This window comes from Brachyistius frenatus, unplaced genomic scaffold (assembly GCF_029030835.1).
Source record: "Brachyistius frenatus isolate BFR_SWC_R1_liver_20210118 unplaced genomic scaffold, ASM2903083v1 Contig_43, whole genome shotgun sequence".
Classification (NCBI taxonomy): Eukaryota; Metazoa; Chordata; class Actinopteri; family Embiotocidae; genus Brachyistius; species Brachyistius frenatus.
The window spans coordinates 317,776-334,891 of NW_027210642.1; the positions used below are offsets into that span (position 1 = coordinate 317,776).

General features: G+C 38.9%; 2 protein-coding genes across 3 annotated transcripts in view; one reads left to right on the forward strand and one right to left on the reverse strand.

Moving 5' to 3' along the window:
- Positions 1 to 65: 65 nt before the first annotated feature.
- cacng5b (calcium channel, voltage-dependent, gamma subunit 5b) lies at positions 66 to 10,488 on the forward strand. Of its 2 annotated transcripts, XM_069702753.1 has the most exons (8): positions 66 to 120; positions 250 to 324; positions 585 to 856; positions 3,007 to 3,265; positions 5,707 to 5,793; positions 6,492 to 6,632; positions 6,742 to 6,887; positions 8,723 to 10,488. In XM_069702753.1, the coding sequence occupies exons 4-8, from the start codon at positions 3,070 to 3,072 to the stop codon at positions 8,981 to 8,983; spliced, it is 831 nt and encodes a 276-aa protein (XP_069558854.1). In that variant the 5' UTR covers positions 66 to 120; positions 250 to 324; positions 585 to 856; positions 3,007 to 3,069; the 3' UTR covers positions 8,984 to 10,488. The 2 variants fall into 2 exon arrangements, with proteins under 2 accessions (XP_069558854.1, XP_069558855.1); XM_069702754.1 differs by lacking the exons at positions 66 to 120; positions 250 to 324; positions 585 to 856 and having other exon boundaries at positions 2,880 to 3,265.
- Positions 10,489 to 11,987: 1,499 nt separating this feature from the next.
- The window catches only part of LOC138623332 (cytohesin-3), a 37,718-nt gene continuing 32,589 nt past the window's right edge, over positions 11,988 to 17,116 (reverse strand). The window contains exons 12-13 of the mRNA XM_069702797.1: positions 16,865 to 17,019; positions 11,988 to 14,668 (exon numbers count right to left, since the gene is read on the reverse strand). Coding sequence (XP_069558898.1) covers positions 14,596 to 14,668; positions 16,865 to 17,019 — 228 coding nt within the window. The 3' untranslated portion in view covers positions 11,988 to 14,595. The remainder of the gene's footprint in view (positions 14,669 to 16,864; positions 17,020 to 17,116) is intronic.

Sequence of the window (17,116 nt, forward strand, 5' to 3'; positions counted from 1 at the left end):
GTTTAATCTACAGCACTTTTTGCATTTTCTTTTTCCTGCATACATCACCTCAACAGGCTCCTGCATTACTTCCTGTCAGACCCGAGTGGAGCTGTCCTTGGTCCTGAAACACACACACAAGTTTGTGCACCTATACCCATCAGAACATTTACTTTCATTCACTGTGGACGGCTTAACTTTAACCTTAGTCAAGCCGAATCTCATTTTATCCTTAAGCAGGACCTCAGAAATTATGTTTTGTCTAATTAGGACCGGGTTTTGATCACAATGAGGATGACTGGTCCCGACAAGGAAGGTGTTTATACTTGAAGAGGTCCCTATGAGGTAAGAAAAACAAGTACAGTCACACACACACACTCATCGTTTCATCACTTCAAATGGCATTGCATTAACTTACCCTAACACTCACTCCAACCTTAAACCAGTCTTCACCTTTAAAGGTATTGATTTATGATGTGTGGACAAATGAGGTGGGATGTCGGTCCTCACAATGGGATGGTGTAAACAGGTGCATGTCCTCACAAGATGAGCAAACCATGTTCACTCACTCACTCACTCTCTCTCTCTCTCTCTCTCTCTCTCAGCAGCAGAAATCTGACAGCGGAGCAGGACCAGGCGTCTGTCTCAGTTAGTCTGTTGGACTGTAGCATCCACACGCCGTCACATCGTCTCGCTCATCGAAGCTTCCCTCAGGCTTCACTCCAGTTTTCTGAAAGGGTTTGTGACCAAATCGATGAAGCAGCTGCTGAATTTCTCTTCAATTTAACAGGAAAAACTGCAGAAGGGAGTTTTTAATTGCCAACTTTGTGCACAATCTGGGCTCCAAGGGCTGGAAGCACAGAGCGGATTATAACAGGTAGGAGCAAACAGCATGTCATAAAGTCTGTGTCATATTTTTTTTTTGCCCACTTCCAATTAACTAGACTTGTGTGTTTCAGTTCAGTCTTTAAATTCAAGTTATAGTCTATAAAAATACAGCCCTGTACTGCATCCTGATTTAATTATATACTGTATACCTCCAAATACAGGACACTGTATGTTGGGGCATATAGTGTTTCTTTGAGTTGTCACATTTCATTGGAACATTTGGCCACACGATAAGTCACAGAGAGAAACTGCTTGGTTTGATACGAGTTCCATTATAATTGTTATTATTAAGCATTAAGCATTATGGAAGCAATGTTTCAGCAACAAAAACACTCGCACTAGATTTTTGATGAGAGAGCCCTTCCTGTTTGATAAGTGAAGTGTGAGTACATCTGCTCTGTTATATTTTTCCATTTACTTCAAATTGAAAGATGGCCATGAATTTTCCACAGAATCGATAAGGCTTGAAACACCGGTGAAGAGATAACCCTAAAAGGTTCTTATTCTAAGTCATTCAAGCTATGAAATTATGGTTGTTAATCATACTAGTGAGCACATTTATAGTCATGTAGAAGCCCACTTTATATTTTCACCTGCAAATCACACAGGATTGTGGATTACCATTTAGCTGATGAATCATTTGAAGACAGTTTCAAAGAGCCCTCTGCACATACATGAATTTGTCAAATGATTTCCCGTCTCCAGCTCTATTTTACCTTGCCATTTTTCAACTGTGGCCTACTAAAGGAGATTTTGCATACATTTCTTGAGGGCATTACTTTTTTTCAACTCAAAATAATACAGTTGTACTGCTGGAAAAGCGTCCTGGCGGTCTCGACACTAGAGGTTTAAGACACTGGTGTATTGATCCTTGAATTCCAGTCAGCACTCTACTGTTACTGTTACTGTTACTAATAAAAGAAAAGTAATAAAATACAGCTGATGATGATAACAGATAACAAGGAGGGGACTGAATGCTTGGGCTTCAGTCAGACTTGTGATCTATGAATATGGACTTTGTTGGATGGTGCTCTAGCTGTGTATTTATTAATGAAATGGCAATTTAAGTGGATTAAAGAGCAGTTATTTGAAAGGTCTTAATGCTGTTATGGATCACTGCTTGCAGAGGGGAATAGGTCAGTTTTAAGACACAAGACTACAACACATTTAATGTCCCTCAGTCTGGAGGCTCAAATAGGTTTCTTATTGACACACACTTTATGATTCTTTTCATGAAGGGTTGGATGGATTCAGATGTGACATGAACTGAATTAGAATTCACTGACACTATAAAAATTTTAATGTTAAAGATGGTGTCAAAGATTTAAAATTGTGGGAAATTTCTTTGCTCTTCAGCCCCTTGAGTTAAAAACCTAAACTGAAAACAAGACATGAAAATATTGCTTTGCATTGGATTTACCTGCAACACAGCCAAACACAGATCTTATTGATTCAGAAATATTAACTGCAACTCTATTGTGAAACTAAGTGTTTATTTGGAACATTTGTGCTGTTCTTATAATATGATAAATGAAACCGTGATAATGCATCTGTAGAGCGTCTGAGTGGTGCTCACTAAAATATTTTCTTCTACATTGCAGCAAAAGCCAGAAAGGAGCGGAAATAATAGAGTTTCATCCACATGAGCCAGTAAACAGTCGCTCGGTGAGGTTTTCCAAAAACACAGACTGTCCATGTCGCCTACATAACTGCTTGAAATTATAATAAATGGACAAGTCATGGTGAAATAAATAATCATGACAAATGTGTAAAATTACTATAAAATTAAAAAATAATCAAAAAAATGTTTTAAGAAGACGTGTTTTTTGTTTGATTTCTTGCAGAGGGTGGATGAAGAGTGCTAGTATAACTTAAGGTGGATTTAGTTTCATTAATTTTCATTAATTTCAGACAGATATTTTTTAAATTTAAACTGCTGGAATTATATTAAGTCAATTTTACAGGTTATGGTGTATTTTTGTTCGTATTTATTTATAAGCTATGATTATTTATTTAATGTCTTATTTAATCATCAAATTTGTTAGCACTTTGTCTTTCCATATCTAGCTTCCTCTGATTTTTTTTTATATATATATATTTTTTAACAGTAATCACATCCATTTCTCTTTTCTCCTCCAGACTGTTCTCAGGACTTCTCTGTATTTTACCCACCAGCTGCTGAAAACTCGTCCTGCTGTTACCATGAGTGCGTGCAGCAGGAAGGCCCTGACTTTGCTGAGCAGTGTCTTTGCAATCAGTGGCCTGGGGCTGCTGGGAGTGGCAGTGAGCACAGACTACTGGCTGTACCTGGAGGAGGGCGTCATTATCCCCCTGAACCAGAGCACTGACATCAAGACCTCACTGCACTCCGGCCTCTGGAGAGTGTGCTTTCTGGCTGGTTAGTAAATGAGACTGGCAGTGTGCGGTTCAAAAATTGAGGCAAAGATTCAGGACAGATTTGTCTGTGCTCCTGCAATGTGACAGTTAATCATCTGTTGAATCAGGACTGTGGCACAGACAATGGCATTAGATTTTACAGAGTCACATTCAAAGATGTTCCTTTGTCCTGAGAACCATCTACAGTAAATGTGGCAGCACTGGGGAGCTGATCCTGTCACACTGACATATCGTCACTGCAGCCGCCAGCTTTGACATTCACACAAAATGACATTCACAATTACTCCATCCACGTGTGTGTGTGTGTGTGTGTGTGTGTGTGTGTGTGTGTGTGTGTGTGTGTGTGTGTGTGTGTGTGTGTGTGTGTGTGTGTGTGTGTGTGTGTGTGTGTGTGTGTGTGTGTGTGTGTGTGTGGGTGAAAGAGAGAGAAGGGTTATGAGTAAGTGTGGAATACGAGAGGCAAAGTGAGAGAAAGAGCAGCAGAAAGACAGAAAATATGAGTCCTGTTTCAGTCAATCAGTATAATACAAGGTGAATTCAGTAATGCAATATAATCTCTCACTCACACACACACACACACACACACACACACACACACGCACACACGCCTACAATCTTCAGAGACAGATGTCATCTCATCGTGCCACAGTTAGCTGATGGTTGATGCCAGCTGGTGTCTGTGTAACACTGAATAACGCCTGTGTTGCTTTATTTGCAGGATGTGATGAAATTGACACTTATGTAAAAAAATTTTTTTTTTTAAATGAAGAAGCTGATGATTAAATGTAAAGAAAATGAGGCATCGGGAGCTGAAGTCTGAAATCCACCTCGAAAGGCTTAATGAATCCAGCTTGCTATTTGGGGTTGCTCTTTTTTACTCTTTCTAACATGTTGACAAGAGCTTTAAAAGCCAACTAATTCATATTTGTTAACGTATCTTGTTTGATTCATTTGTATAAAAGTCATTTTTACACTTCAGGTTTTTGTGCAAGTTTACCAAATGAGATAAAACATGCTCATTGTAGGCAGATTTAGAGGCTTCTAACAGGTATCTTATCTGTGTGACTATCTGTCTCCCCCCGTTTTGAGTCTTTCTGCTAAACTAAACTAAACAACTGGCTCTAACTCCATTACAATACAGACACGAGAATGGTAATTATATTCCCATCTAAATTTTGGCAAAAAATAAAGTGAGCGTATTTTCCAACATGTTGAACAGTTTATAGACATCACAGTCAACTCTGGTATCAGTTTTATGTTTAGGGGTTGTTTAGGGTCTGTGTTTCCAGCCTTTACCATAACCTACCCTGCTCACTCACCTTCACACCTGCTTCCAGTTTCCTCATCAGCTCCGCAGTTTATTTAGCTGCCCTTTAGCCAACATGACCAGCCAGGTCATCTTTTGTGCCATCTCAGCTGTAGTTCCTGTCTGGATCTGTCCCATTACCCACTGCTGTGGTCTTGAGGATTTTCAGAGACAAACTATATAGTAGAAATGTGTGTCCTGTGTGGAGAAAGAGCCAACTCAGTAATGTTTTAAAACAGTATTCAGAGCGAAGTATATCCCACAATTCACCATGGTGTACTGTGCCACACCAGTCCGGTTGGTTGGGTGTAGTATGGCAGCTACAGGTGGGTTTTAGTCTCAACGTTAATCCGCACACATGAAGTTTTTATGACATATTGGATTCTGTGTGATTATTATTACTTTCCAAATACATCACAATAACCTAATATCAGTAATTTGTATTACTTAATTGGTTTGATAAGAATATTATTGAATAAATGACTGTCAAGTTAAATATTAAATATAATTTATCAGACATATTGAGAAAAATGTTCTGCACTTAAAAATGTTATCAGACGGAAACAAGTCCAAAATATGTTACATATCTTTTACGTACCGGTATTTCTAGATAAATAGTTGTATTAAGGATCTTTCCCCCCTCAGCTTCTGAAAGGGTGTTGTTACTCTCATCTAATTGTAACTGTATGTTTGAGACTATTTGTTCCAACAAATCTTCTGAGCTGGACTTAATATTTGTATTTTTGGAAGTAACAAGATGCCCAAAGTGTGTCCCTGTGAGTTCTAAAAAAAACACCACAAACTTGAGGGTCTAAAGGAGCACTTGGGCACTGTGGCAAATACGTCACACCAGTGGGCTCTTGTTCACTCGCAAATACAAGAGTGGGCTTTGGGACTAAGCCACTGCCTGCTTATTTGCACTTTTTGCCTGCTTGTTCTGGCCATTTGCTTTTGGTTGACTGTTGTCATTACTGCTTGCCTCAAAAACAAATACATTACATTACAAACAATACATTTTAATCCTCAACCTGCTTTTTACAGAGCTGCTGCATTTACTCGATCATGTCAACTGTGTTTCTTTGCACAGTGAAGTTGAACTTAAGTTTGTCTTCAGTTTTTGTCTCTTTCCTCTCCAGGTGACGAGTCGGGCCGCTGCTTTACCATCGAGTACATCATGCCCATGAATGTCCAGCTGACGTCAGAGTCCACAGTAAACGTACTCAGTGAGTAACCACAACAGAAAACTCCAAAAAATAAGCTAAGCTACAACTGTCCTCTAGAGGTCTTTCACAAGCTCTTTTTTTTTTTCATGGCTAAAGCGTGTTGTTTTTTAATAAGGTTGTGTCCAGACATTCCCATCAGAATGGAGGCCGGCAGATTTAGTGTGACTCATCTCAACCCTCACTGCTCATCTCCAGAATACTTAGTGGCTCTCCACAGACAATTCACTTCACAAGTCCTTCAGCGTAGCACAATGTCAAAACTTAACAGAAGGATAAATCACTTTAGTTTGTCATTATAATGAGCTAATATTGTACTCCACTCATGGAGTACAAATCTGGCAAAGGGTCAGACAGTAATCATCTCTCTGCATTTTATTTTTATTTCAAGACTCATTGTTCCCCCTCCTCCTGAGAGAAGCTTCCTTTGCGGGTTTAGACTAAATAAAAAGTATTTAACATCTCTGGACAACTCTATCAAACATCATTAATTAAAAAGACTACAGTATAATTGAAATTAATCACAAAAGTCATTTAAGACCTTAAGGTAGACCTTAAGTGTTTTTTCTAAATGTATTTTTCTGCCTCATATTCATAGTCAAATTCACACAATTTGCATTTTTATGAATTATATAGTGGCTATTTTTTTTAATTTGTTTTATTATGATAACTGTATTAACAGCTGCTTTCATCCTCTCCAGAGATGATCCGCTCAGCCACTCCGTTCCCTCTGGTCAGCCTCTTCTTCATGTTCATCGGTTTCGTCCTCAACAACATTGGGCACGTCCGTCCTCACCGCACCATCCTGGCGTTTGTCTCTGGAATCTTCTTCATCCTCTCAGGTACATCGATCTCTCTTCCTCTGGATTGTCTCCTGTCATATTTTTTAATCTTCTTTTCTGCTTGTCTTTGTTCAACGTTGAATTTGTTTTATTTTACTCTATCTCCCAGGTCTGGCTCTGGTGGTGGGTCTGGTGCTGTACATCTCCAGTATAAATGATGAAATGCCGAACAGGACGAAGAGCAGCGAGGCCTATTTTTCCTATAAGTATGGATGGTCCTTTGCCTTTGCTGCACTCTCCTTTCTGCTCACTGAGGTGAGGAACTGACAAGGTTTCATCTTAAAAGTATCCTGCCTGTCAGTATCTCAAAAAAATACATACAAATACAATCTCAACAAACAAAAAAAACACCAAAACTTCTCGAGTAAATGCAACCAAAATATAAAAAAATATTTTAGTTATCTGAACTAAAATGGTAACTGTTCAACAAACTCAATGCAATTCGCTGCATCACACAATACAACAAGGTTGAATTGATTCAATTATTTAATATATTTTAAGCTCAATTCGATTTAAATTATTATCCGCCTTGACTGACGTGTGGTGGTGGTAGACAGAGTATATTTTAGTTTCAATGTTTCTACCAAAAGTGTATGAAATTCTGTATTAATTGACCTTGTTCACAATCATGAGTTTTCACTGCCCTCTTGTGGTCAGAGTGATGAACTGCAATTACATTTGAAGATTTCCTGACCAAGCTGATATCAGTCTGATTTATTATTAACCACAGCTGCAGGAACATGTTTCAAGGGGGTGCTGTTGGGTTGATGCAATATGTGTGAGTTTGGGGTTGGGGGGCAGATCTTCTTCAAATACCCATATGAGGGAGATCTGTATGAAATGATTTGTAAAATGTTGGTTGTGCATGTTTTCTTATATACATTATTACAATGTTAATATGTACAATATCCGTCTATGAAGGGAATAATCATGTAATAAAACATACACAAAGTATAGGCTACACACACATTTGCAACAGCAGCCGGGCACTGGCTTATATAAAACCATATTTACACAGTAAACATGATTAAAAAAAAAAAAAAAAAAGCAAGCACTGACACTGTTAAAGGAGGCGATGATCTGATAGCAAGCATACACAGAAACATTATACAACAGAAGCTCCACACTGACTGTTATGAAAATCTGATTTACAAATATCCGCATGATAGAGGATCGACCACAAACATGGTTAATATTCACAGGCAAAGTAAGAGCATCAGCATCCTCAAACTAACAGGTAATAATTGACTATGTGTATTTAGGCCGACTGCACGGTAGAAAAGTGTGAATAGTTTATTTTTGTAATCTTTCTATTCTATTTATACTTCGTTGTCTTTTAAGTCTTTAACCCTTAAAGTCCCACAACAGACCAATATCTGTCTGTTTAGCAGGGAGGGTATCTTTAAGGGGGGATAGCAGATCAACATGCCTCATAGAAATACTTTGTAGCTTTTGAAAGCTGGGAACGAAAAATTTATTTGGAGAAGCAGCTCAGCACTGTCTGTCAAGATATTTAGCCCGCTTCCCAACAAGCCAGCATGATCTGGTTGGTTCTCGTTAAAGCTTTTAATTTTATATGATGCCATTATCTTTACTCCAACTCTAAAACTGAGCCACTACAGGTTATAGAAGACAGTAACAGGGGCCAGAGGCGAAGATACCCCGTTGGATTGCACTTGTGCATCAAATGTACTACACAAAAATGTACTTTGCCTTGTTGGCAATATCTTCATCCTCTCCTCGGTGCTACACTATTCTGGGTGCTATTAGCATTAGCTTCCTTCTCTCCTCCAGCTTGATATCTGTTATCTCCCTGCTCTCTTGCTGGCAAGTTGGCCAAGTTACTATCTTTGTGTCAGCTGCAGTTGTTGATTTTGGTCTGCCTGGTTTTGCGCTTTTTGACTGCTTCCTAAAGAAATTTGAATTTTTATTTTGTTGCCATCAGTGTGTGGTCACTTGATATGATACTATAGTCCTTTTGGTTTGACCTTAAAGGTCATTGAATGAAGGAATTTCTGGTTGTTTGTCTGTCAATCCTTTCAAATATTTTATTACATTGACTATTTCATTTGGGTTCTTTTTCACTCCAGAGTGCAGGCGTCATGTCCGTCTACCTTTTCATGAAACGTTACACAGCAGAGGAGATCTACCAACCTCGTCACCCCAATTTCTACCGACCTCGCCTCAGCAACTGCTCCGACCACTCAGGTCAGTTCCTCCACCCAGAGGCCTGGTCACGAGGTCGGAGTCCCTCAGATATCTCGAGTGAAGTTTCGCTCCAGATGAGCGCCAGCTATCCTGCTCTCCTTAAATGTCCAGACTATGATCAGGTGTCATCTTCGCCCTGCTGAGAGGTTAGTCATCAGAGCAGGGGTCAAAAGGTCAAGTCAATTTTCTATTAGGAAAAAGGTACAAGCTGAATATTTAACCATGAGGTTTGTGCCATTTTGACAGTGACCCAAGAACTTGGAAATAAGTCATTTTGAGACTGTTGTAGTCTTTCACCAGGTTAGAAAAGCTTTTGGGGGGAATTTGTTGTCATAGCAGAAACTTTCTCTGTGGTAGAGGCAAAATCTGCTGGTTTAAAGGGGAAAAAAAAACAATACATGGTTATATACATTGTTTCTGCAAAAATCTCAAAAAGTTTAAATTTGAATGTTATTTTTTTTTCACCAGAAGGTATACTGTAGTTTAACTTTGTACTAGTGTACCTTCCAGTGCCTCATACTGTAGCTGTTAATTTTGTGATATCTTTGCTTTCTTTTTTTGCAATAAATAAATGTTTCATGTTTTAGGACCTTATTGTTCTAGTACTTAACTGTGGCAGTATTGACGTATGACGTCCCTGCAACAATCTAGGGGTGCACATTACACTGGTGGTCAATGTTTTATTTGCTGACAAGCAAGAAACTTAAAAGACTTTTACTCTCATTTTGGTGCTGAATGTGCATTGCAAAGAGCATGTTTTCTTTTACGGTTGGAGTCCCTTGTCATCACAATGAGCAATACAGTTAAATACAACTGCAGAGACAACTATAAAATTTGAGTCAAGTATAATGTAAAATGTAGTCCAGCCTTTTGCATTTTGTACATTATTTTTTTAAAAGTTTGATTTAACTCGTCTGTAAAATTCATATTATTGGTCATCACCTGAGAGTCTGCCACAGCAAATACATGCTTTTCTTTTAAATATCCTGAGAGTCCTTAAATTTCCATATCAGAAACAACCAAATAAAAAAATGTTTTTTTCACAATGTCACATTCAGCTGTGGTTATAATATTCAGCAATGAAGCCATTCATCAACTGGATCGAGTCTTCGGACTTGAGGAAACAGGTTCCAGACATAATGATAGCCACCCTGCTGAAATGTCTTTGGACAAACTAACACCACCCTAAATCACACACTATTTCACAGATATTTGTTTGAAATAGTTTTTTTTTTACATAACATGCACAGATGTTGGACATTATTGTCACCGTTGCTACAGAGGTTAAAACTGCACATAAAGTGCTGTCAGCGTGTTTCACATGGTGTAGCTACACTGAGAGTAGGGACAATTTGTCTGTAAAATAAATATTTGCCATCCAACAGCTTGTAGTTTTTCACACGGATTTTACAGCTGTGATTCTACATTTACCCACTGGGATGCTGATTGTTTTTCCAGAGTAACATTTTGTTTTGCTGTTTTTGAAACGTTGTAAACAAATCCGCATTGTACTTTTGTTAATTTAACCCAAAATTCAAATGTGAAATACAAATACTCTATATTCAGTTGACCCGGTGATGCGTTGAGTTAGTCTTGGTGAGAAATGTGATTTATGATGAAGCTTTTCCAATAAACATTATTAATCTCACGTATGTCTGTAAATGTTGGTCATTATTCTCGGTGTTTCATAAAAATGTTTACTCTGCTGTGAACAGAGGTCGGAGGCAGACTAGACATTATTGGACTCAGTTGCCAATTAATTTGTGACACCTGGCTAAAACTCAACAGTCTAATATACAACGGTCCTGCAGTAAACCAATGAAAGGTCGTACGGTTATTTATTTTTTTCTGGAAATTCAATGAGGTGTCTTAATGAGGTGTGATTTCCTCTTTGTTTTTTTTTTTTTTTTTTTTTTTTGGAGGCTGAAATTTTTTGTCACTGTTAATTTGGTCTGCATTACGCAGAAAACGTGTTTCTGTTATTTCGCTTAACCTCACTGAAATATCTGGGGCGGAAAAATACTCCCGGACTTTGTAACTTTCACAAACATAGGATTTATTGCAGGACTCTTGTTCTAGTTAAGGTGCACTGGGTCTGAACGAGAAATAAAATACAAAAATATGATTGAAATTTGTTTCAACGGAGTTCACGGTAGTTTAATGACCCCCTGAGCAGACCTGCCCCTGCAGGAGTCTGGTGGGCGGAGTCAGGCCTTCGTGGAAATTCAGCTCACCTGGTATGGCTCCACTATATATATAAGGTGGTCGCGGGCAGCTAGTCTCTCTTTCTTGCTGGGCTTCCACCTTGTTTTGCACATAGGTTTAGTTCCCTTTTAGTTATGTAAAAATAAATGTAATTTTAGCTACAACTTGTGCGGTGTTCCCTCCTCTCTCCAGCTTTGAGCTGGGTTGTGACAATTGGTGGCTCATCCAGGATCAAATTAAGCATTTTGGTAAAATTTAAGTTTGTGTGGTAATTTGGCCTGGTTTAGTTTGTGTTGCTGCTACTCCTGTGAAAATGCATTGGTTGAACAGTACCTCGTTTTGGTTGTTTCATTTGCACATTATTTCCCTTTTTAATTCTGTAATGATAAACTTATTATTAGCTGCAACTCGTGTGGTCTCTCCTCCTTTGTCCAGCTTTGAGCCAGGTTGTGACAGCAGACACAATAAAGATTTAACTGATATTTGAAATTTCATTTGGGTAGCAGTGCAGCACTTTTAGTACTTTAGACATGCTTTGATAAAATGATGGCATTCTGTATGGCAAAGTGTGTGGTGATCACACTTCATATTTTGAGAGAAATTGGATGCAATTCCACTGACAGAATTAGACTTTTGTTGCTTTTTAACTATACAACCTGTAGAGGGTGCTGTTTATTAAGTCATTGTGCTCCACATCTTCTCACTCAGATCCAACATGTTCTCATTCACCTTTCCCGTTCTACTTACTCTTAACTGACCATGTTTCTGACTAGGTACCATTACACATCACTGCTGTGCACGATGGAGGATGACATATGTATTCAAAAAGATTGTCATGTTGCCTCATTGGAAGTATCAGTGCGTTTCATTAATTGTAGCTCATTACTTGTGCACATAAGTAGGTCAGCACCAGCATCAATAATGAATACACCATAAATCTGCTTTAAGCTTTAGGTATACTTTATGTAGATACACGTAATGTACAACGTGACCAATAGCTTTTACAGAGAATATAAAAGTTAATGTAACTATAAGCCCACACAGGGCAGTAGAAGATAATATTGTGCCCTGATCACAAGGCTTTCATTTTATTTTACAATCACATAGAAAACTACTGGTGTTTTTGACATCATCAATTATATTATCATCATCATCACTGTTATTACTTTACTATAATCAACATATTCATTATAATCTTCATAAATACAACCATTTATCTCACTCATCAGTCATGGCTTTTTAACAGTTTTGTCAGTTATTGACCAATTTTCTCCATCATCATCATCATATATTTTCTAATGATTATGTTTAAGGCTTTTGTAAAGAAGACCCCAAACTTCAGCTGATGCCAACTTTTGCCACTCAGCTCAAACATGTTACACAGAGTGCGCATACTACAACAAAGAGACCAGAAACCTATACATTATAGATATATACATACATAACTTAAGCATACATTGTTTTACATTTACAGGTAGTATTAAACCATTTCACAAATGAAAATAAATACAAAAAATGATAGTTGGTTATAATATATAAATTGTTAAAGAGGAATACAAACGCAAGCAAGGATCTTTAGGAGTAGAAACCAAATGCAAACAGGGTCACAACAATACATCGACCTTCACTGACATAGGCCATAGACGAGAAAGAAAAAAAAAAAGCTTAATCGGACTGGTACCTATTAGGCCATTGCACAGCCATAAATAAAACCCACCCAGTGGACTGATAAGACTCTCTTAAATAAAAGAGCTTTTATAGCTATAATCCTTAAGAAATCAGATCACATTCTGGTTAGCTTTCTTTTAGCAATAGGTAGTTAATGGATGTGCGTGAACTAAACGTTTATTTTTGTTGTTATTAGTGGTGGAGTCTGCCATCCTCCCGCTGGACTTAATCGGCCTTCACATGAATGAGGGATTCGCAAGAAACTAGAAGGGCAGGTAATGCAGCATTAAGGTACTGTAATATTTCACGACCATCCTATCTATAAATGTTCTCTTCATTTCCCATTCACTGTAGGATGGACACATTTTGACTGAACATGTGCACTGTGAATTTGAAATCATTCTAGCCTGCTTAATCTTTATAATTAGTAAATGATTACACTGTCTGACTACACTATCACTCATACACTGTTTGTGAGTGCTCTGATCAATATTCACTCTTTACCTGCATCACAAACATGACATCACATACAATGCAGGCCAATTTTGTTGCAGAAATATAAGGTGACTGCACTCTCTCATCTTCCAATCTAAACTTAACATTAAACGGGTGGTTTTAATTCAGAAGCAGTCACAGGAAAAGGAATACATGTAGCAAAGATTAGTGCTGACAGCAATTGATTCCGTTTTTTGCAAGAGTATAATGGAACAAAAAGGAGCCGGCACAGTCCGCTGTTTGATGAAGAGCAGCAGGCAGCTTCTCAAAAAGTTAACAAGCTAACAAAAAGGTCAGCTGCAGTTGTTAAAACCATGTTTGTTTGGCTGCACTGCAAACAGGTAAAGGAGCTTCTCTTTTGTTGTATGTGATGTAGGTAAATGTTTGATACAGTACTAGATCTAGCCAAAGAAAACCAGCACTGAAATCTTAAGGATTACAACCTTAAGTCCAAAGAGGAAGTTCAATCTGAAGCCTCAGCAAAAGCACCATACTCAACTAAATTAAAAAAGTATGCACATTTCAAAAATTCTCTGCTCCACACGAATAGATGAAATCAGCCCAGCTGACTCAAGACTGCTATGCTTTGTTAGTAACCTAAATGTAAGCTGTCTTTTTTTGAGGTTATTCTGAGCAAGGCTTCAGCCATGGCACCTGGAGAGAAGAATTCAGCACCAGAGTAAGATGCAGACATGGTCCAGGTGAAGTTATACTGCACCGATTCAACCACCACCTCCCAAAATATTCCCCTCTGTCTCCCCCTCCCACCCTCCTCCCTCCAAAAGTTACCCTTACATTTGGTGCCCTGTGTAGACGACCATACATCTGAACTCTGATTTTGAATTACAACAACCTTTTCATAAAGCACAGTGGAGGGAACACTTGCATCTCTTATGCACCCATACTGCAGATGCTGTGTGCACTGATAGCATGCACACGGCTGCATACACACAAACATATTGGTCTATAATAACACATGCATGCATGTGCACCTGAAACGTGGCAGTTGTGCTTTAGGGAGACCTAAAAACATATGACCATGAGTGGGGTGGGTGTGTGTTGGGGTGGGGGGGGGGGGTATGAGATGGAGGAGAAATAAACCGGCTGGTTGGTTGTAGTGCTGCTCCATACAAGAACAAGGTCTACATATCTGTGTTTCTTGGAGCTTTGCTGTCCCCTCAGTGTTGTGTGATGTCTCCCCAACACGTGCACATGACTTGTAGACAGTCCAGGGGAGGAAACTGAGGTTTGTCTTGGGGGTAGAAGCCAGTTCGGTGGTTGACAGTCGATTCTGTGGTGAACCAGCGTTGCAGTTTGTGGTTTATGTATTCGTGAACTGAGGGAGTGAAAGATGGAGTGGTTCGGAGGTTGACAAGATTGTCCGTCTTCACTTCTTGTTGGCGATGCGCCGCTTCCTGGTGGCCAGCATGTCGTAGAAGGGGTCTCTGCTAATGCTGGCCCTGGAGAAGCCAATCAAAGGACAGCGATGAAATAAATAAGAAGGCCACATGAGAGGAGGGTCTCAAACAGCTTTGATATGGAAATGTAGGCACATTTATACAAACCCCTGCCTTAACTAGATCGGAAAAAAAAAAAAAAAAAAAAGTTTGTGCAGTGACCTAGTTTGGTTTCCATGGTTTCTGAAGAGGAAATCCCCCCTCCCAAGTTATTTTCTTGATACTCTGGTTTGCTGGAACCTCTCACCAATTCCCTCTTCCAGAACCTTGCCAACAACGTAGTAAAACATACCATTGCACACTCTGCCTCCTGTTATTCTGCAGGTGTATAGGTCTGAGGGAGGGCAAACAATAGTGCTCAAGATTATTGACTCTTCTGCACTATCCCGCTCTTTTTTTTTTTCAAAGCGATGGAAAGGCAGCGTACAATGGGAGCGAGTTAGTCAGGAAGCCATTTGGGCTCCACTGAGAAGCCCAGTTTCATGGCTGCTAAATCCTGTTAGCACCAACACAAAGAAAGAAGAGGCTCAACCCCCCACTGCGGATATCTCTGATTCCCTTTATAATGCCACACGCTAAAGAATGAGTCTGTGTATGAGTCCGCCTCTTTCATGCTGCTCATTGTCGTTTTCAACAACCCAATTTTAAGAAACAATAACTGCACTGTAGAGTGATCAAATCTGAGCAAGCCTGCCGTGACCAATATACAATTTTTCTCCATTTCTGTCCTCAAAAGTATGTACAAATGGAATGGGGAAATATAAAAAATACACCCTTTCATTTTTACAGTAATTCATAAGACAACAGCCCAACAATCGACCTAGTTGGTCCTGCATTATCTGGGTCTGTGTGTTTGTGACTCAAGAAAAGCAGATATGGCCCTGCTTCTGTGATCAACTCTACTTTAGAAGATGGGGAAGTCATCATTTCCATAAAAAGCCTTTTATCTCCCCAGGCCCCAAGTCCTCTTGGACCCCTCTAGTGAAACGCAAGCTGTGGCTCATTAGCCTCCGTGGCTGCGAATGTGTCAGCCCAGTTTGGAGCTGCCTCTCCTGGATATGTTTGCTGGGTTTGCTGGCTCACCCCTAGTGTGTTATAAGCAGTGACTAATCCTTCATCACTTCCCCCGTGAATTATCTTTGATAGTATGGAGAGAGGAAGAGGAGGGGGGGGGATTGCACTATATTACAGTATACAAGTGCTCTGTTCTGCTGAGCCAACTCTCTTTGACATTGCACCATCTTCTATGCAGGCAATTACGGAGCATCCAGCATTTAGGTCACTAACTGCAAGGTAATCATTACTGCGAGAGCTATGTATGGTATTTGACAGGAAGAAAACACACTTCTCTTGTCTGTTCTGCTGTTTAAATCAAATATCAATAACCACCATTTCTTCACCATTACAATGTAATGAGAAGAATATGATGCTGCCAAAGTTGCGAATTTAGCCAAGTAAAACTGGGTGGTGCTGGTGGCGCTGTGCGAACAGAAGAAACGTGCAAAGACAACTTGCCGTCAAAATTTTCGTTAGAAATAAAAGTCGATTAATAATCTAATAGTTCTAAGCAAATTTTAAAAAAAACATTTATGCTTGAAAAGCATATCCCTAATATTTAAGGGGTTATAAATTTGTACAAATTACAAAGCCTCAATCTCTAGCATGTTTTTTTCCACTGATCTTTACATTTTTACTTAAAGATTAGTATAAAATAAAAAAAAAATGTTATGTTTACAAATTGAGAAAGAAAAATGGAAGTTTTAAAAACTCCTCATCTATCGGCCGATTAAAATAGCTCAAACTCTAATGAGAGAAAAGTCTAATTCAAATACCAACATTCAAATTAATATAGGATACATGGGATAACCGATCGTTTGTCTGATATTGAACCAACATCAAGCCAATCAAGTTACGCTCCATTGGTCATGTGACTGTGAAATCAAAAATTACAGGAAAATGGTTATCATTTGCTGCAGCTGCCCTTCTTGTGATTTCTGTTAACCTCAGGTACAACAGGGACAACATCCTCGGTATCCTGGATGGTCAATAAACCAGCTGTCTGTTAGCTTAGCACAAAGACAGTGAACAACATTTGCCTAACTAACATTTCTTATCTTTAATTGTTGTAAAAAAAAAAAAAAAAAAAAAAAAATCAATTTTATGGGGTTATGTGCCATTTTTTATTTTGATGAATCTTACTTGATAGATTTAATCCACTCCTCCTTCTCCTCTGGCGTGGGTGCTGATATCCTGTATACCACATGGTTGCCCTCAACAACACGCCCATCTGCCTCCGTCTTGCAGGCTTTGATCACCTGGCCCTTGTGATTGGGGTTGTAGAGCTCAAAACAGTTCTGGAGGAGGGACAAAGAGTGGAGGGCTTTAAAAGTCTGCAGCTATCAGATAATAAGCTTTGACCAAGAAATGTTAAAAAATAAAAATAAATAAATA